Source organism: Xiphophorus hellerii, chromosome 20 (genome assembly GCF_003331165.1).
Source record: "Xiphophorus hellerii strain 12219 chromosome 20, Xiphophorus_hellerii-4.1, whole genome shotgun sequence".
Taxonomy (NCBI): Eukaryota; Metazoa; Chordata; class Actinopteri; order Cyprinodontiformes; family Poeciliidae; genus Xiphophorus; species Xiphophorus hellerii.
This window is the reverse complement of record NC_045691.1, coordinates 19692563-19712792: the sequence shown is the minus strand read 5'-3', so window position 1 is coordinate 19712792 and position 20230 is coordinate 19692563. Positions and strand designations below refer to the sequence as shown.

The 20230-nt window shown below is 39.7% G+C and overlaps 2 protein-coding genes across 6 annotated transcripts in view; both read right to left on the bottom strand.

The window, feature by feature from the left end:
* dip2bb (disco-interacting protein 2 homolog Bb) overlaps positions 1-5993 on the bottom strand; it is a 43619-nt gene extending 37626 nt beyond the window's left edge. For both annotated transcript variants that reach the window (XM_032548387.1, XM_032548388.1), the window contains exon 1: positions 5575-5993. In XM_032548387.1, the coding sequence (XP_032404278.1) occupies positions 5575-5659 (85 nt within the window). In that variant the 5' untranslated portion in view covers positions 5660-5993. The remainder of the gene's footprint in view (positions 1-5574) is intronic.
* A 1099-nt stretch (positions 5994-7092) lies between these two features.
* On the bottom strand, positions 7093-20063 carry atf7b (activating transcription factor 7b). Of its 4 annotated transcripts, XM_032548844.1 has the most exons (12): positions 19941-20028; positions 17426-17486; positions 15357-15453; positions 15117-15244; positions 14878-15003; positions 14629-14786; positions 14438-14534; positions 14237-14356; positions 12388-12537; positions 10017-10205; positions 9813-9918; positions 7093-9668 (listed from the first exon to the last, which is right to left on the bottom strand). In XM_032548844.1, exons 2-12 carry the CDS (start codon positions 17471-17473, stop codon positions 9433-9435), a joined length of 1455 nt encoding a protein of 484 aa, XP_032404735.1. In that variant the 5' UTR covers positions 17474-17486; positions 19941-20028; the 3' UTR covers positions 7093-9432. The 4 variants fall into 4 exon arrangements, with proteins under 4 accessions (XP_032404735.1, XP_032404733.1, XP_032404734.1 ...); XM_032548842.1 differs by lacking the exon at positions 17426-17486 and having other exon boundaries at positions 19941-20063; XM_032548843.1 differs by lacking the exon at positions 17426-17486 and having other exon boundaries at positions 10017-10190; positions 19941-20063.
* Positions 20064-20230: the final 167 nt, after the last annotated feature.

Genomic DNA, 20230 nt, shown 5'->3' with positions numbered 1-20230 from the left:
AACCTACAATTGTGCTTTGAGTAGTTATCTAAATGAACCGCCTTCGTACTGTCGCTGCGAATCTTTGACCAATTGGGAAGCAGATTCTTAAACGCTGAAGTCTTAAGCATCAGATGCTTTGGTTTTATGCACCACAATCTAGAAAGTTTGAAGAAGTGGTAGAGCAGCACACTCAGACTGAACGTGTATCCACTCGAATTGGTGAGTTTTACGTTAGTGTGTGGTCTATCTCAAGATAACATTAGCATCCTCAAATTTCCCAGTGGAACAAACTACAACAGAATAATCTGTTTCTCGCTTGGTCTGGAGTGACGTTTGATGTTCTGATTGATCATAACGTTTTCCTTTCCACACATGAAGAAGTACATCTGATCTCTTGTTCTATTTATATCCTTATCTGTCTACTCTACATGGTAGCACTTCCTTGACACCTACCACACTGGCGTTGTTAGCTTTTTCCAGCTCTTCTACCTCATGGTGGTTGCCTCCATGAATGCAAGATGGAGGCAACCACCATGATGTCACTCATTAGCGTGGGAACTGCCATTTTGGAGCGTCAGGTTCAGTAATCTCCATCTAATTTGATGTTTGAGCCTATTGATAATAGAAGTGATAGATGAGTCCTGACTGGGCAGAAATACACATCTTTAGCAGCAAATGGTGCTAAAATAGTGAACAAAAAACCAGCAATGTAACGGCGGCTACAGGCATTTCTAACTCAGCCTTAATCCAGGGTTTGGTTGTAAAACAATAGCCCAGGCTTTATGCATCTCACTGAGGTCTGTTCAATCCATTATCTGAAACCAGACAGAGTATCACATAGCTGCAAATCTACAGAGACATGGTCATTAATCTAAACTGACAGGCAAGGCAAGGAACCCATCAATAAGGGAAGGAGCCAAGAAATGACTCTGGAGAAGCTGCAGACATCCGACAGCTGAGCAGGAAGTAGCCGGTGAATGTGGAAACAGAGCTCCTTAACGCGAACATCGTCTCTAGATCACAGTAGCACACCACAATGTTCTCTGCCTTGTTTCTTCCCTTCCTTTTTTTCTCTAGGTGTTGTTTATTTTTGCATCACCCAGCAGGGTTTCCCACTAATTCCAGCAGTGAGCTTAGTATTGCACTACATTAGCTTTCTCTTGAAAGTTAAGTTTTGGAAGTCGTAAATTAGGATTTTGGGTTAATCTGATCAGAGCTGCTTCTTCCACATGTTTGCTGCAATTGCTTTCTTTTTGACACTTTCTCATGAAGTCCAGATTTGTGTGCGTGTGCAATAGTTGTCCATTCAACACATTTCCCCACCTTCAGTCAGGAGCAGCTTGACAAATATGGCTGCAGCTCCACATTAAGATGGACTCTGCGTTCCACTTTGCTCAGCAACACAAACTGCTGTTGCCCAGCGCATGGCAATACAAACAAATCTGTTTCTCAGAGCAGCACAGCCGATTTCACATCCCAACAGAAAGTGTGCTAATACTGAACATCAAACACAGGGTAGTGGCAGCAGCATGCTGTCGGGATAATACTGCTTTTCTTAATCAGAAAGAAGAACACTGGTCAGAGTTAATGGAAATGAATAAAAGGCAATTCTGGAACTTGCCACATACTTGAGACCGGGGTGGAGGTTCACCTTTCTGCAAGACAAACCCCCCAAACATCTAGGCAGAGCTATGATGCAATGGTTTGGATCAAGCATATTAACATTTTAAGGTGGCCTAGTCAAAGTCCAGACCTAAATTTAATTGAGAATATGTACGTCGATGAAATCAAACGTTTCTTAGCTACTTCACAGAGAATTGCCGAACATGTAATTTATTTACATTGCGGATCTGTTGTTGCTCACTTGTTTTTATAAGATATATTTAATGATAATTGAGAAGCATTTTATCTAAATATTTTCTTATTAGAAATTGAATTTATTTGTGTGAATAATGAGCACTTTTAAGATCATACTTTCAGACTGCATAAAATCTAATAGTAATGGCTTTTAAAGAGTCTGTACATTTATCTTGATGTATTTGGTGATAGCTGTTGTTTCTTTGTATTGTCTTTGTTTTATTAAATTTTGTCTTTGGTCCAAAGAAAATGAAAAAATAAAAAATGGTTTAAAAAAAAGAAACTTTAGTCTATAGCTGTGGAAAGCTAGTAGATTCATCCCCTAGTTGAAGCAAAAAAATAAAAAAGGAAAACTTAGTGGAGGTATGCATGCCACACTATTCAGGTCTTAAACTCAACTGAAATGTAAAAAAAACAAAAAAAAAACAAAAAAAACAAGAAAGCACATGGACACCATATATTATGAACTACTTTCAGTAGCTCAATCACATAAAAAAAACAATGAGGTTTGTTATTAAGATGCTCTGGGAGACACATGTGAAGTCACTAGGTTGTGCCGGATGTCCCATCGCATCAAGACCTTCTAAACGGAGCTTAACTAACTACATGAGTCCAGCCGTGTGAAAAACAACAACCTGGTCAAACACATAATCCCCATAGTGCAGGGAATAAGCACTGGACACTTGTACCCTCGGTCAGAGCAGCTTAGACTGTTGTGGTTTAGTGCTCTACATTCCAGCCCAGCTCAGTCACTAAGACCTTTACCCCGTCAAAGGTTTTCTTTGTGTCCTTCCAGTAATGGAAGTTAAAGTAGGTGGAGTTGCTCTGTTTCCTCTCCTAGCTGTGACTATCGCCACTAACATGCACAGAAGCAAATGCACATCACACTGCAGCCCTATGTGTTCTCAGACAGGACATAAAAGATGCTGATGCACATTTTCCTGCGCTTGTTGCTAGGGGGAATCCCATCTACGGGAACAACAATGAGGGGAATTGTTGCCATGTAAAAGATATCCATGGCAAAGTTTCAGGCTCGCTGGGTGTCCAGCTGCTTCTCGCCTTGTTGCCGTCAGCCGTTTACAGCCTGAGTGGACGTTGGACAGACGGCGAGGATGCTTCATGACACTAGAAGGTGTAGATACAGAAGAAGAAGAAGAAAAAGAAGAAGAAGAAGCATCTGGAAAGCAGGAGCTTTTCATCACGTTTGATCTAATGTTTCAAACGACAGCGCGGCCCTCTGAGACGGACTGAGGCTCTTACAGAGGGATATGAGGTGTCACCTTACCACACAACTTCGCTCAAAAGACTAAAACAGACAACAGTCTGAATATACTATTAGCTGTGGAGCTGTCCCAGAAACTTTGACTTGACACTGAATCCAAGAGATGTATTTACTTTGATAACTAATTTAAAAATAACAGCCTTTTCATTTAAATAACTTAGATTATTGAACTAATTTTAATATCAAAGACAAAGTGAGTAAATAAAAAAACAGAGTGGTGATTCCATCTATTAAGGGAATAAAGCAAAACAAATTTACCTCGCACTATGCGAAAAAGTAATCATCCCACTTGTTAAATCATAAAATAAGAAATTAACTATGAAATTTTTTTTTACTATCCACTCCAAGGCCTGAGAGAACCTGTCTGACAACATGAGGTTGGCCCAAAGATCTAAAACGCAACATGCTATTTAGACACAGATCTAAAGAAAATCAAGAATAGATGAGAAAGGGTCACTGACATCTATCATTCTGGAAAGTATTAGAAAGCCATTTCTAAGGCTTTTCAACGCCAGTGAACCACAATGAGAGCCATTATCCAAAAGTGGAAAAAACACTGAACTGTTGTGAACCTTCCCAGGAGAGGTCGCCTACAAACACTACTCCCAAAAGAGCATCAACCACACATCCAGGGAGCCACAAAGACTCCAGAACTGCATCTAAAGCACTACATGCCTCACTTGGGTTTAGTATTTATGATCTGACAATAACAAAGAGATGTGGGAAAACATGGCATACATGGGTTTCAAGGCCAAAAGGACAGCTGAACACAAGTAGCCATCTCCCATTCGCCAGAAACAACACGTAGACGATGTTCAAGACTTTTAGGGGAAATATCCTGTGAACTTACAAGAGAAAAACTAAATATTTACATCTGGTCTTAAAGCAACAAAACATTTGTTGCTTTTTTGTTGCTGCAGATGTGAACAAATCACATCTGCAGTCAAACACAGCGGTGGTAGAGTGATGGCCTGGGATTGAAAGAAACATGAATTCTGCTCATGAAGGAGAATACCCAAACATCAGTTTGTAACATTAAGCTCAAGCTCACTTAAGTGGTGCAGCAAGTCAATGATTTAAAAAAAAAACACCAGCAAGTCTACATCAGAATGACTAAAACAACATTGTAAATGAGGGTTCTGGAGAGGTCTAGTCCAAGTCTGGACCTAAATCCAACAGAGATATTGTGCTTTGGTCTAAAACGGTTTAATGTGGCTGAAATAAAACACCAAATCAATTTAAAAGACTCACAGGCAGCAATCGAAATTGCTTGACGACAATTGTTTCTGTCAAAGTTGGTACAAACTAACTACAACCAGTTAGTGGGTTTAGGGGTAAAGTAGCTTTTTCGGGCAGCATCAGGTTGGTTGGGAATTTTTCCCTTAAAAACACAAACATTTCATTTTTTTAAAAACTATGTTTTTATTTAATTACTGAGGTTACATTTGTCTGATACTAAAACCTATTTGATGGTGCAAAACATCTAAGCGAGACAAGAAGGTAAAAACAGAAGAATGTTGTAAGGGGAAAAATAATTTTTCACAACAGTCAAACACCAAAAACAATACTTTAGAAGATTACCAGAACTATTAAGAGATGGGGTTTTTTTAAAGAAAGAGCTTGTGGTTTTCACAACCTATGAACAAAATGACAAGAGGTTTTTTTTTCCTCCACCAAGGTTCCCGGCGCTTCACCTGCGCTCCTACAGACAGGACAGCTAAATGTATACATGAGGCTCTGTGTTGCAGCTAAGACATCATTAGTGGCACATACCTCCTCTTGTTTGACTCTATGTGAAGCATAACATTACTCATCCTCCTCCAGGCACCAGAGAACTGCACGGCACAAATCAAGTTTCTGCCTAGTGATTCGCAGCGTGACGAGGAGACTTGCATAACATCCAGATCCATATTCTCTATTCCTAGAGTAATGTTTTTTAAGCAAATGAGCCTTCATTATGTGCTGCAGATCAGAGTTAAAGCTTTGAGAGCAGCAGAGATGGATGCTGGATGGGTCACAGCACCATCACTATCCACTGATCCTCGTGCACAGGGCCTCTGGAATGACAAAACCTGACCCACATTCAACAACAGGAGTGGATAGATGCTCATTTCACCAAAATGGACTAAATACAGGATGATAATGCGGATTAAAAACAAGAACTCATTGCAGATGTCTCATAAAAAAAACATTAAAAAACACAAATTATAAATGATAATCCCTGTGTGTAGCAGTACAAATGGCAGGGATTTCATGTTTTAAAAGGGGGTCAGTGTGTGTTTATATTTTGCTGTGTTCGTGACTCGACCCACTGCAGTAGCTGGGACTCAACCAGCTGACACAGAGACCCTGTCAGTCCCCGAAGGAACACAAATCTGCAAATAAATCTCCAGTTTCCACCAAATCTACAGCATCTAAAGCTCCTGAACCCGCTGCAGGAACATCCAGCCTACCTTCGGACAGCTCCAGGTCCAGCTCCGCCAGCTGGTCCCTGACCTCTTTCGGCAGAGTCGACAGATCAACGCCGCGGTCGGTCATCTTCGGAGGCTCCGCAGCCAGCGGGGTGGATCTGTTGAGCTCGAAGGGCAGCAGGTGACTATCCTGCGAGAGGCTGTAAGAGGGAGCAGGGGGCGGGGGGGGAATAAACAATCAAGACGTGGTAGCGGTGCTGTTTACTCCATCTCCGCGACTCCCCGACACCGCCATGACTGTGGGAGATGGGAACAAGTCGGCAGAGAGGAGTCCGTTAGTCACGTGACCCGGGATGATGGGACCCTGTGGAGGCAGGAAGTGGACTCGGTGCGCCCTCTGCTGTTAGCAGCTGGAAGTCAAACAAGCTTCTTCCACCTCACCTGACTCACCGCAGGTGGAAAATGGCACAATAGCATAGGAGCGATATGGACTTAAATTTTCATCGCAATGGTTTGTGATACTCTTGTTGTAACGATAAAAGTGACGATAATAACTATTTGGGTTTTTTTTTTCCCCCTTACCGTGTCGCCTGCATGGCTCTACAAATACAAATACTCTTGAAAACATACTCATTTATGATATGAGTGTGATTTTTATCTAAACTGCACACAGTAACTCTATAATGATAGTTTTTTTTAAATATATTGATATTTATTGACACTCTCTTTAGTAAAAATGAGATAGTAAAAATAATAATCTCAATAATAAAATACAGTAGCTATTGGGGGATATTAAACATTTTGAATTGGAATGTCTTTTGAATTTAACATTAAATCAAAATTCCTATGATATGAAATTTATTATGATAAATGATAAACAACATGATAAATTAGTACCTAATTTTTATTTATCTCTGGAAAAGAAAATATTTTATTTACACCTGAACACTTAAAGGTTTCCTTATCTTACTCATTTAACAAAAGATATCCACTTTTTTTTTTTACCTGAAGAAAATTTAAGATACCGTGTGCAGTGGTTTGTAACCCTGGACCTAAACTACCCCTGCCCTGCATGTTTTAGATGAATCCGCTTTTATATTAACAGTAGGAAGAGCTTGCTCTGGGTACAGTGAAGACCTTTGAGGGTTTTTTTTAGCATCTTGCAGTCTGCTCTCAAAGTGAAATTGCTTGGACAACCAAACCTGGAAATGTCTACTTGTAGAATATTTTCCATCAGGGGAAATTGAGGATTTAAATTTCTTTTGAGATCTCTTCATGTTACCAGACGTATAATATGCTACAATCATAATTCTGATGAGCTTAGATAGCTCTTTTGAGTGTACTATAGTGCTGACTCTTTTATTCTGTTCCTAAAGTGGGATCACAAAGAGGTATACACCTGCAATATAGAAATCTAAAATTGAAAGACAGAAAAAATCTTGAATTTTGAATACATACATAGAGTATTTGACATCTAATTATTTAAAACCCTAACCCTAAGCACTAAGATTCCAGACAGGTAAAAAAACAAACAAACAAAAATAAACAACCCACATTTACCTTTTGTTATACATTAATTTATTTCATCGTTTGTCCAAGACAACTTATTAATTAGCTGAGACTATACACAAGTTATTTCCCATCTTGAGGCCTGAGTATTGAACAAACTTACTCCACACAGATATTTTCAACATGCCCCCTTCCCACCCAATGTAGTAAAACATTAAGAGAAAAATAAAAATCTCTAACCAAAAGGGTGCATACAATCACATGGAGAACACCTTAACATTCCCACAGAAAACAAAGCCTAAAACATGTTATAAAAACAGCAACAAGGGAAAAAAAATAAGATGATAGTCAATAGTCGTGGAAGAACAATGTCATATATTAAAAAGCTGCAAAAGAAAGTCAAAAGAAGCACCGTGCATGTATAATTATTCTGGTTCATAATGTTATAGCACTAGTTTTATGGTATAAAGCTCCCAATCAGACCACTTGTAACTCTAACATGTACACTGATTAACAGTCCATTCACTCAACAATAATCTTCTTCACATTTCCTTTGGTCACCTCGTAACTGTAGCGTTTGACTGAAATAGAGCAAACCCTGTCAGCAGCTGGACTACACACGTCCACTCAAAGCAAGAACATTGATATTCAATAGAAAAATATATTGCACCACTCTTTACTCAACTGAAATGTTTGGGTAAAGGGTTTAAAACCTGTTACTTTTGATTATCAATTAAAAGTATTCTAATAGCCCAAAGTTTTCAGGGGCCAATGATGGAATCCTAACAGAACCGGGCCAGTTTTCACATTTATAGATCGATGTTAAAAAACAGTGAGAGTATAATGGGCTACATACAAATAGTGGTATTCTTCAGCCTTGAGTAATCCATGCAGTCAGTAGGGGTTGATACAATTGACTAATATCATGATATCCATTCTAAATGGGTTACATATTAATAAAAGGGCACACAATCACAGGATTAACTGTGTTCACATCTACGATTTGTTTTGTTGTGAACTCAACCAACTTTCTTTGAGTGCATTATTAAAAGAGTTGACTGAAAAAAGGACAAACATTTATAAAACAAAGAGTACAAGACAGATGATAAAATAACAAAAGAAGAGAAAATCTTTCCAGAATGGATTCACAGCACTCTGGAAAGATTTTACTACAACTGAAAATAAGCATTAAACATGTCAACATTTTTACCTGTAAGTTTATTTTTAAATGGTGTACTGACATAAAATTCCCACCAGATGTTGGTAACAAAGAAATCAACAAAGCTTAATCCATACATTTAGTTATGAAATCAAATGTATTTTGGAAAAATGAACCAACATGGCCTCTTTGCTGATTGTACTCACAGCACAAGACTCCACTACTGAAGAAAATGCGTGCTTAAGCTTCATTTCATTTATACTCTTTTTGGTAGATTTGATTACACTGAGGTGAGTCAGCTTTCTTGCCAAACAGAAAACTTGACACAAATGGAAAGAACAGAAGATCTGTGCAATGTTGAAACTGCCACAACCAATAAAAGCCTTTCTACTATGTAGGATATGGTTTAGCAAATTTCTGTTTAGCACTTATTCTTTTAAGTTTTTCACTTCATTTCCATACAACTTAATTTATGGAGTTATTCATGTTGATTTCTCTGTATGTTTGGATTATTTATGTTAACAACAGGGATTGATGATCAACCGCTTCTTACTAAATGACTGCTGGATATAGGCACCAGCCTCCCAGCAACCCTGCAAGAATAACTGGATAGAAAAAGATGGATGGATATTACCCACATTCGGTGTAATTTAATGTCTATAACTCCATTAGAGACAAATTTATTGAGAAAAACATTGGCATGTTCAATAAGCTTCTTCCTAGATGTAACTATAAACGTTATATGAACAAATGCAAATGTTCAAAACTCTTTTTTACAAATTAAAAAAGAAAACAATCATGATATATTACAGTAAAACTGTTAGCATGGAAAGAAACAAACCTCATCACAGCCAGTGTGGGAAGAAGTTGGACTGTTGCTGCTTTCCAAGCTGAAATAAAATAACTAAATGGTTAAAAAGCCATTTCATATTTTTCTTCTGGATCTAAAACCATTTCTGTCATAACTGACCCCGAACCCTGCAGAGTAAGTGTTCGACACGTAATTCATATTTACATACACAGAGTGATGAAGCGTTTCTGAAAAGGGAGCCTGTTGGAGGAGGGTTGGTGGAGGTACCACGCCATGTCTTTGTGTGATTACTGTAGGATGTTGAGGAGGGAAAAGGGGGTATCTACGGAGTTAGGGTGGGTTCCCTCTTCACACCAAGCTTTGCACCAGTGCGGCCTCTGAATGTCACTCGAGTTCATTCTGGCTGCCGTCTGCCTGCACATCATCTCGGGGTTGGCTGCGACTGCGGAGCGATGACGACCCCTCCAGGCTGGCCCGAGCCCATGCCGGCTAACACCGACATGGCCACTGCTTCTGCAGCTCGGACGCTTAGTCCATTTATGGTAGGCCCTGGGCTGGAGGCCACGGTGGCAGGTGACGGCACGTGCTGAATGACCGCCGCCGGGGAGCCGATGTGTTCGGTGGGAGCCTCCCTCGAGGCTTCCTCTCCTCCTGCAGCTATAGACAGACAGAGCAACATTCACCCTTAGAGAGGTGAGCGAGTAAAAAATAACACATTAGATGGATGAAATGGTGGATGAGAGCTGACTAAAAGAGTGATAAAACAGGATGACATGTTAGTTAATGATCTTGAATGGTTACCTAAGAAAGCTGCCTTCTTCTGCATGACAGTGACAGGGCAGTCTTTGTGAGCTAGAAGGAGCTGTTTCAGCTGTGCCACCTCATTCCTCAGCAGAGTCACTTCATTCTGATGGCAACACAAAATATTCACCATTCATTCAGTCATTCCCAGACCAGTCACAAAGCATGTTTAAATGTTTAGCATAGAGCCTGCTGAAGGCTTACTGTTAGAGAGATGTTCATGTTGGCAAGATCTTCTGCCTTCTTCTCCAAGGAGTTGACCCATAGCTTTCGTTTTTGTCTGCAGCGAGAAGCAGCCGCCCGGTTCCTTTCCAGAAAACGTTGCCTCCTCTCGTCGGGATCCATCTCTGACGCACGCCGCCGCCGTCCCCCTGTTGGCTGAGCAGGGGACACCTGGAGAATGAGGAGGGTGGGTAAAAGTGGGCCACTTGCAGACATATACATGATCACTTGTAAATTACCTCTTGATATGTTACATTGCAAGATGTTTTGTTGGGATTTTGTGTGCAAGACCGACACATAAGTAGCAAATAATTATGACGTTGAAGGTTTTAAAATATATATATATATATATATTACAAATGAAAATCTGAAAAGAGTGGTATGTGTGGTGTGTGATTTTAAAAAAAATACAGTATAACTACAGCTGTTTTGTTAAGACTTCAAAGGAACCCAATAGGCATCTGAGGGATAAAGCTGTAGATGCTGAAAGGATGTTTCCGTTATAAACAAAATGGCTGAAGATCTTCCAGATTCAATCTGTCATCTGATAATAATTATGGCACAACTATAAACCCACCAAAACATGGTTACATATTACAATGAATAAAAAAAACCCATAGTGAAACACGGTGGTGGCTCAATAATGCTGTGGGAACAGAAACAGAGAAGCTGGCCAGAGTTGAGGTGAAGATAAATGGAGCCAATTACAGGACAATTTTCAAAGAAAGCTGACTACAGACTGCATAATTGCTGCAAAAAGAGTTGCAACAAAATGCTTTAGATCAGAATATAATAATGAGTTAGAATAGCCTAGTCAAAGTCCATGACAAAATCTATATAATTGGTGGACTTAGACCAATGTTCACAGTCATCCAGTTTTTAAGCAGCATAATGCTTCATTTCACTGGTTTGCATAGGACATTCACATTTACCTGTTTTTGAAAATGAAAAGGGACATTACAACCTTGCAACACTGTCCATGAATGAAAATAATCTGAGCCTCAACAAGAATACAACGGAGGTTATTATTTTCAGTAAATCTAATCCTCTAGATTGGAACAAATGGTGATCTTGGTCTACTAACTTCATGATGTCAATGTCTGTCAGAAAACAGTCATAATTGACTCTTCTTTTAAACTGAACAAACAGTTCAAATGATTTATTCTTTTGATTTTGCCTAATTATGTGTGCATTATACAGTAAGGCATTATACAGTACTATTCGTATGACCTTATATATAATTTACATTTATTCATATCCAAGTATGGGCATAAAGTATATTTTATGTGGATTGTGCTGTTTCTGTTTGCATGTACTTCACAGCAGATGTATTCTAAAGTTGTGACTCAATTCAAAATAGGAGGTAATGCAAACACTGTTGAAATTTCTCATTACAGCAGTAACTTTCTAATCCTGTTCCTCGGAGCACAGTGTCCTGATTGTCTTGGATGTTCTGGCTCCAACACACACAATTCAAGATAATAAATCACAACAATGGCCCGCTGTCATGTTCTCCTAAAGCATTTCAATGACTCACCAATGGAATGTAGGTGTGCTTAAACTTTAGCATCTAAAACATGCAGGCGGGATGCCTCAACGACACAGGACCGGGAGACACAGGTTTACAGCATGTCTGGTTCCGAATGAAGGGAAATCACATCAGTGGAGCAAGACATGCATTCAAAATGTGCCTCAGTTAAAAGTCTAATGAGGGAACAGAGAAAGTGCTGCAGTTTTTTTCTGGCTGTTTGCAATCCATCTCGCGCCTGTAACTGCACATTACTGATCAGCTGGCTAAAAGAGGGCCTCTATACTTTTCCCTTGTTTAAAAAGGACTTCTTCCAACAGTGGTGGCTCAGACACCAAGGAAACAGCACCCATCTCTCTAATTAAGATAACTGGAATTTAAAACTCGTTATTAAATCCCAGTTGCTAACTGGTAGCAAATCCCAGTTGAGACCAGTACCAACATTGTTAAGCACATGTCTACAGGTGCTTGACACTGGTCAAGAGCCTGTTGACACCTGATGTCACCTGGGCAATATCAGCTAGAGCTGCTTTTTATTTCAGCGAGTTGATAACCTACTTTTTTATTAGGAATATGAGTCCATATACAAATAAATGTTACAGATAGCATTACTACTGTAGCTATCAATATGTTGAGTTATTTTAGCAACAGATAGAATAAACATTGCTTGTCTGTTTTCAATGTGTGTTAACATTGGGATATAAGGACTTCTGGCTATACTAGAGTAGCATTAGTTTGAGTAACAGTGTCACTGTATGCATTATTGTGAATCAACGTTTTTTCTTTTCTGTCATATGTTAGTGTGTAACAAGCTAATTACTGTACCTGAGGTTGTGCAGGCGACGGTGTATCAGAGTTCTGGTTGGGCTGCTGGCCCTGTTCTTGTCGCTGGGGGATAGCAGGGATGGATCCTGATCCGCCACCTGCTCCATCTTGTGCTGCCGGGCCTTGATGAGACAGAGCTGCCTTCAGCCTCTATAACGACACATAGAAAACACTCCAGGTAAATGTCAAACTCCTGAGAAATTTCTGGTGCCAGTCTCCGGCAGTCATGGGTGAAGGGGTTTGAGGTACACCCTGGATGGGTCACCAGTCCATGACAGGGCAATAAAGAGACACACACACACACACACACCTGCACGCACACACACACAAATTTTACACAGTTTAGAGAGACCAATGAACCTAGCAGTCATGGAGCTGTAAAGAAAACTGGAAAGCAGGGCTGGATGAAAAATTAATAACAATATATATAGCAATAGAAACACGATCAATATGAACAGAATATGGCCAATGGAATATTCCATAATTTCACTGAAGTCCGAACCAGGACCGCACAGCATCCTGGGGGATGTAGGCAGACGAAAAGCTTTAGCCACTCAACATCTCAAAGCTAGCAAAGCAAGGTTGCTGGCATCAACTAACTCACTCGTTCTTTGTTTACCTAGCAATGAATTGCTGAGTAACTTGTGGTTACCTAGCAACGACCTGCTGAGCAACTTGCACAGAAGCGGTTTAAGGTTTCACCACTGTGCCTCATAACTGCTTAAAAACTGGATAAAACAGGAAAGCTCACATCACCAGTTTGTTAGTATTTCACATATTTAAAACAAGAAATTAATCAATAATTATTGATATAGACCAATATGAAATCCTTATCCATATCATCTAGACCTATTGGACAATATGAGAAATGTTAACATTAGGCCTACGCAAGTACTGTAGATCCCAATGTAATTCTGGTAGATTATCAATGATTATCACTGAAAATGTCACACTCATTTTACATTGAGTCAGTAGTCACATTGATATTATTTCCAGTTTTTTGTTCTGTTAATTTTTATAATTATGACTTAGAGCTAATAAAAAAAGATTGCCATGGTTTCCAGAGTCATAAGGGGGATTGCTGATTTGACAGTTGTCCAGCCATTGGCCCGATCCACAAGGAACGTGTAAGCTCACAGAGTGCTGCATCCAAGCACAGTAATGGAAAGTGGAGCTTTTAACTGCAGCCAATAAGATTGTGAAGCAACACCTACACACAAACGTATCCGGGACATGAGCTACAACTGTGGCAATCTTTGTGTTCACCACCCCTGAATCAACATCGGAAGCGTCTTACCTGGGCTGAGGAGAAAAAGAGCCAGAGTGTTGCTCTGCGGTCCAAAATCCTCTTTTCAAAAGGAAGTAAATGTTGAATTTCATTTGGAAATCAAGGTCCAAGAGCCTGGAGAATCCAAGTTTCTTTAGGTGCAGTGAGGTTTCCACATTCAGTGATGAATTGAGGAAATATGCTCCATTGTGTTTTATAATGTCCAAAGTCAGCACAGCCCAGGAAAGTTTAGAGCTTCCCTATATTGAGACGCCTAATGGGGATTATGATTTAGTTTTCCAGTAGGATATGTACCTACATTCAGTAGGTTGACATTTCTGTATTAAAATGTTATTTGGAGCACTTATGTCATAACTTAATGCTTTGAAAAGTAAATTCTAAGCAGGTTTTGTTACCTGTATTAATACAATTAACTGACAAACACTTAGACAGGCAAGCACAAAGGATTTAAATTAAGAGTTTACATTTTTTAAATGAACCACTGAAGTAAAACAATTTTTCAACTCTATCCTTATGTATTGGGGTGTATTTGATAACCAAAAAAAAAAAAAGTAATCTTACCATTTTGGTCTCCGAGTGAAGACCGTATCCAGATGGGGAGGAGGAACCGCTGCTGGCTCCCCCTATCGGAGGTCCTGGTATCCCAGGGATGTTAGGCACTGTGTTCACTGTCCTCGCAAGCTTCCAAAGACAACAAAGAAGGTAAATAAAATAACTTTCCCATCCATCCTCTCTGTTTAGTTCTTCTTAGACTTTACTCACAGATATAACAGAAGTCATCTGCACAGGACTGGGTAAAAGAGGGATAGTCTGGCCATTAGGGAGGTGCCTCACCAGTGGATATGCACTTGTGGGAGATCTGTTTACATTTGTACATTTTATGAGAACTTACTTAAGCTTCAAGATGTTTATTCACAAGGACAATAAATGCAAGGGAACACAATGTAATTTACCCAAGCTGTCTGTTGGAGGGTGGAGCCTGTGTGATGACAGACGTTGGAGAAGGCAGAGTTGGGTGTAGCGGGTCACCGGTCAGGTGAAGGGGGAGAGAACCTGGACGAACAATTGTCGGAGTAGGAGCGGAGCTCGCCACAGGCTTAGAGAGAAACTCCTGCCGGAAAAATGATGATGTATTTAATCATGCATTACTGTAACTTTGTATCCAGCACTTAGTGACAAATGGATTACATGCTTCGTCTCACCCTAGAGTCCCTGCTATTCTCAGACATGCTGGACGAGGAATCTGGACTGTCAGGGGGAGAAGAATCGACTTGTAAGGACGACTCGTCCTCATCTTTCACTTCAGAGGGTGTTTGTAAAGGTGCAGCCTAAAAGACCAGAAGCGCATGAACTCTGTCAGATCATCTGGAATAATGAGAAGGTCAACAGCTAAATTAAGAAGATACAGATATTACACCTCTGAGACAAGCTGCTTACTCACAGGGTGCTTTGTTCTATGATCGTCTTCCTGTGTTTTACCAAACTCCTGATCAAAGGAACCGGCCAGCTCATTAAACAAACCGACCTCCTCACAGTTCTTCAGGAAGCGTGTGGGTGTAGGAGTCTGGTCTGGGAAACCCAAAAAATAAAAACCACATTAGGTCTTCAATGTGGAAAGAACCACTACACATGGCCTCTGCTGCATTTTCTAAAAATAACATACAAAAACGATTGCATATACCTTGAATAATAACAGAGTCGGTCCTGGCAGGACCAAACTTTAATGTCATTTCATGCTTGTGTTTGTGGACCGAGAGGTGATCTTCATTTGTGAATCTCTGCAACAGACAACAGATTAAACAGGAGAAAAACAGATACTGGGGAGCAAATAAAAGACTAACATATCAAAAAAAGAAAAGAAATAAATTAAAAAATGAATTAAATCTGCTTATTTATTTATTGATCATTTAAAGATGAATAACAGTAAATGTTGCTGAGAAAAACTATGGCAGTAATGTGCTTAATTATTGCTCATGATATATAGTAGTTTAATGACAAAATTCACTTTAAGCCCGCAAAGCAGTGAGTTTTTCTGGAGGGATGATCCATTTGCAACTTTTTATGGTCAACTGTGACTTTAAATCTTTTAGCATTATTATAGTTTTTAAAATTGAGAACTGAACCGTCATTAATATCTTTTGTATTAACCTTAATTTATAGCATATGCAAATTTTATATACACATTTTTTAGTTTATGTAAAAAAGGAGCAATGCGTATAATATTGAACTGAGGTACAGTGACTATATAATAAAAAAAAACGATAACTCAAATTAACAGAAACTTCCAGCTTATATAAAGTAAAACAAATAACAAAGCCTGTGTCGTGAAACTTTTAGACGTGTCCTTAGTCCAACACATCAAATCAAATGGCTGAACTGCCTCCTTAGAATGCAATAAAGTTCTTCAATGCCCTGATAATTATCTAGTTATTTGGCTCATGTTTCAGCAGAGATCCCCCATAAAATAAATCATACCCATAGCATAATGCTGCTCCTTCCACAGTGGGGTCAAGGTGGTATGCAGAGGTACTTTACATTTCTTACATTTTGCATACAAGAAAAAGAAATATTCTAATCTCATCTGAACAGAGCACCTTCTTTCACATATTTTCCATCTTCCCAAGAGAATGGCACTACTTTGTGACACACTTTAAATGGAACATATTATGGCTATCTTTGTACAGTGGCCCTATTTTGCCACTCTTCAAAAAGAAAATACACATTTGTGATTACACAAGTAACATTTGTCTGTTAAACACATTCTTCCACCTGAGATGTGCATCTCTGCAGCTCCTCCAGAATTACATTAGAGGCCTTCTCTGATGAAATCTCTCCTTGCCTTGCCGGTTAGTTTAGGCGGAATGACATGTCTTGTGTTATAGTCACTATTATGCACCACTTTGTGTGGGTCTATCATGTAAAATCTCAATAAAATAGAGATTTTACAAATACCACTGCCAAAGTAAAGCCTTTGGCAGTTCTCGCAGCCAGCTCTACTGGGAACAGTGACCTTCAGCAATCAAAGGGATGGCTAATTTTTTTAATTAAAATTAGCATATGTGGTTCTCTTAAGTAAAGTGAACCATAAGCTTGATTTTTGTTCTGAAAGAAAATCTGATTTGCTAAAAAAGAAAAATTAATTTTATGTCTATTTCAATGCTTTACTTCCACAACAACAAACAAATGTTTCAGGGAAGTAGAAACAATGGAACATGTGTGTGTAAGGATGTGCTGATAATTATTTACATGAAAAATGATAACTGGTTAAAAGTCACTCTGAATTTTAGCCTTTTCTATGGACTGGTCATTTCACCCCTTTGCTTCTTCATACTCTTCCAGTTCAACCTTTTTTGTTTTATATTTATGTCAAAAGGGCCAAACCTGTCAAATCAAAAGGTCCAGAAAGCGACTGAGGCAACTAAAATAAATGTAACAAAGTTGTAAGAAAATAATATGCAATAAAATCTAATTATATATATATATATATATATGGAGAAAAAAACAACTGTTTAACATGTGTATGAATGTGTATGAAATGATTTGTTTGCGGTATGAAATATTAGAAGGAAGAGGCTAAATCAAATGGGTGTAGGCGTACAACAGGGTGAATTTACACAGAGCCATTCTAGTCAAAGGCCTATAAATCTTTGCTCATGGAATGGAAGAAACTAAAGTTATTTCTGCAGCTAAAAGTTAGAATGCAAGGAATTTATATTTTTTTAATAGGATGGTGAGTTGGAGAAGTTTTACCTGCCCACATCCAGGGGCTGTGCAGACAAAGGGTCGATCATCCCCCATCTCAAACAACGTTCTGCAAGGGACAGCAAGAAACAACAGCATATGGCTTTTTAGGACCACTCAGAGTAAACCATTACTCACAGCCATTTTCTTTTCATCTATGCAGTCTTTTGCTTACTTTAGAGTAAGCAAGGTCTGAACTGTCTGAGAATATTTTAATAAGAAACAGTTAACAAAATAGGCTGCACAGTGGGGCAGTTGGTAGCGCCACTGTGCAACACAGTTGGTAGCACTGTTGCCTTGCAGCAAGAAGGTCCTGGGTTTGAATTCCCAGCCTGGGGTCTTTCTGCATGAAGTTTGCATGTTCTCTCTGTGCATGCATGGGTTCTCTCCGGCTTCCTCCCATAGTCCAAAAACATGACTGTCAGGTAAATTGGAACATGACTGTCAGGTTAACTGATCTCTCTAAATTCTCCCTAGGTGTGAGTGTGTGTGTGCATGGTTGTGTGTCCTGTCTGTTTCTGTGTTGCCCTGCGACAGACTGGCGACCTGTCCAAGATGTACCCCGCCTCTTGCCCGGAAAGTTAGCTGGAGATAGGCACCAGCAACCCTACTGACCCAACTAGGGACAAGGGTGTAAGAAAATGGATGGACAGTTAACAAAATGGAGCCACTTTCAAACTTTCAGGATTTAAGTTGATTATATTAAAATGATGATTATCTTAAAAGAAAAATCTGAATTTCTAGTAGTTCTGAATATATATGAAAAATGGGCAAAAACTCTTGCATATAGTCCAACAAGGTGAAAATGTCTCCAGACAGACAGCACTGATAAGGTGAAGCAAATAACACCTCATGTTTCTTCATTGTGGCACTTGCTAGTGGGTGGGGTATACTGGGCAGTAAGTGAACATTTTGTCTTCAAACTGATTGTGTTAGAAGCAGACACAATTGTCAAGCATAAGGATTTGAGAACGTTTGAAAAGGGCCAAATTGTGATGACTTGTCAGTGTTAGAGAATCTCCAAAACTGCAGATCTGGTGATCGTCGATGAAGACAGGGAGCGAACTTGGGCTTGTTGAGTGGTCTAATCCACTAAAAGAACTATTGTAGCTTAACTGGTAGGAAAAAGTGTCTAATATGCAGCAAATCCCAGTTTACTGCAAATACAGTAGGCTTGAATAGTTGCAGAGTGGTCAGAGTGCACATGGTGACCCCTGACTAGAACTAACAATGGTCTAACGAGCATCTAAACCAGACTTTGAAGCAATGGAAGAAGGACGTTTCAGTTGGGTTCATGTGCATCACTTACGCAGGTAACACATGGGTAAGCACTACAAAGCAATACAAACTTTAAATATTCTGGACCACCATCCATGTGGATGTTACTTTAACACATACAACCTACCAGGGTATTGCTGAAGACCATATTCACACTGTCACTGAAAGTAACATTTTATGATGGTTGTTTCCTTTCAGCAGAATAATTCACCCTGTCACAAAGCACAAGAAGGTTCTGGGGTGGTTTGAGGTGTAGTCTAGGCCTCCAATTCCCCAGATCTTAATCCAATTGACCATCTCTGGACGTTCTAGTCTGATCCACTGTGACTATGCAGCAAAGACTCTAGTGCCAAATATTCATAGCACACATTCAGGGGTCTAGTGGAGTCCAATGGGTCAAGGCTGTTTGCACTGTAAAACCTGATTAATATGTGATTTAATGTGATTCACTCTGCTGTTAGTAGTAAATTTGAACTGTACTGCTGCTGCTGTCTAGATCAATAGGTCAAATCTGGTTAAAGTAAGGAAATGACCCTTGCACCTGTTGAGGAGGAAAACCTGTGATATCACGGGAAATTCCCTGTGCTCACCTGTCACTGAAACCGCTTGAACTGGTCACCTTAACAACTGGTTAGAAAGGAGGGACACACAGGCCGAGCACTATCGGCCTATCTGAAGGGTTTTGCTCTGGACTCTGGAGGATGATCTGGGACAAAACGTTCAACGACGAGGCAGCACAACCAATGCAAGCTACCACGCAACCCTTTCCGTAATGCCATCGAACCGGTCAGCACCGATTTTACTGTATTTCTTCGGGTTTCGGACAGCAGACAGATTGAGCTATACAGGGCATAATCTTTGCTTGCTTTGACTTTCTCAGAGATGTTCCGCAATATATCCTGTCCTCACCCCATTTATCACTTTTATTCAAACTAAACGCGACATTAGAGCGAATATGTAAATTAGCGTCATAGAACCAGAAATAATTCAAGCCAAACACTTGTAAAAACATACACATTTTCACACTCACACATAAGCTAGCTGTGTTCAAGCTAACTGCTAGGCGAAGCTCCATTAGCTCACTTGAAGAATTTACACTACACGTTAGCAAGCTAATGCTAACGATAACTGTGGTTATAAACTCTCCTGTCTGAGTAAGAATACAAAATGCTTCACAAACACCAACAGTGAACTCCTCTTAATGCGAGATGCAATGTTACATGATGTGAAATCCGTCCAAACTCACCGGACGTTTAAAGTGCCTCTTCACTCCCCCTCCCTGCTCCGGACAGCGCTGCTGCTGCCTGTCCGTTGTTGACACTCTGACACTTGCATTAGCCAAATCTCGCGACATCTCGAGCTCGATGTTACGTAACAGGGTTGCTCGGTCGGAAACGTGTAATTTCTATGCCTACATCTACAACAGTGTTTTTAAAGCTTCAGACTTTGCAGTTTTGTAAATCATTATTGAATGAACCGCTTATGAATGTTGTGTCAATGTTGAGCACCAACAAAATCTAAATATCTATGGTGAAG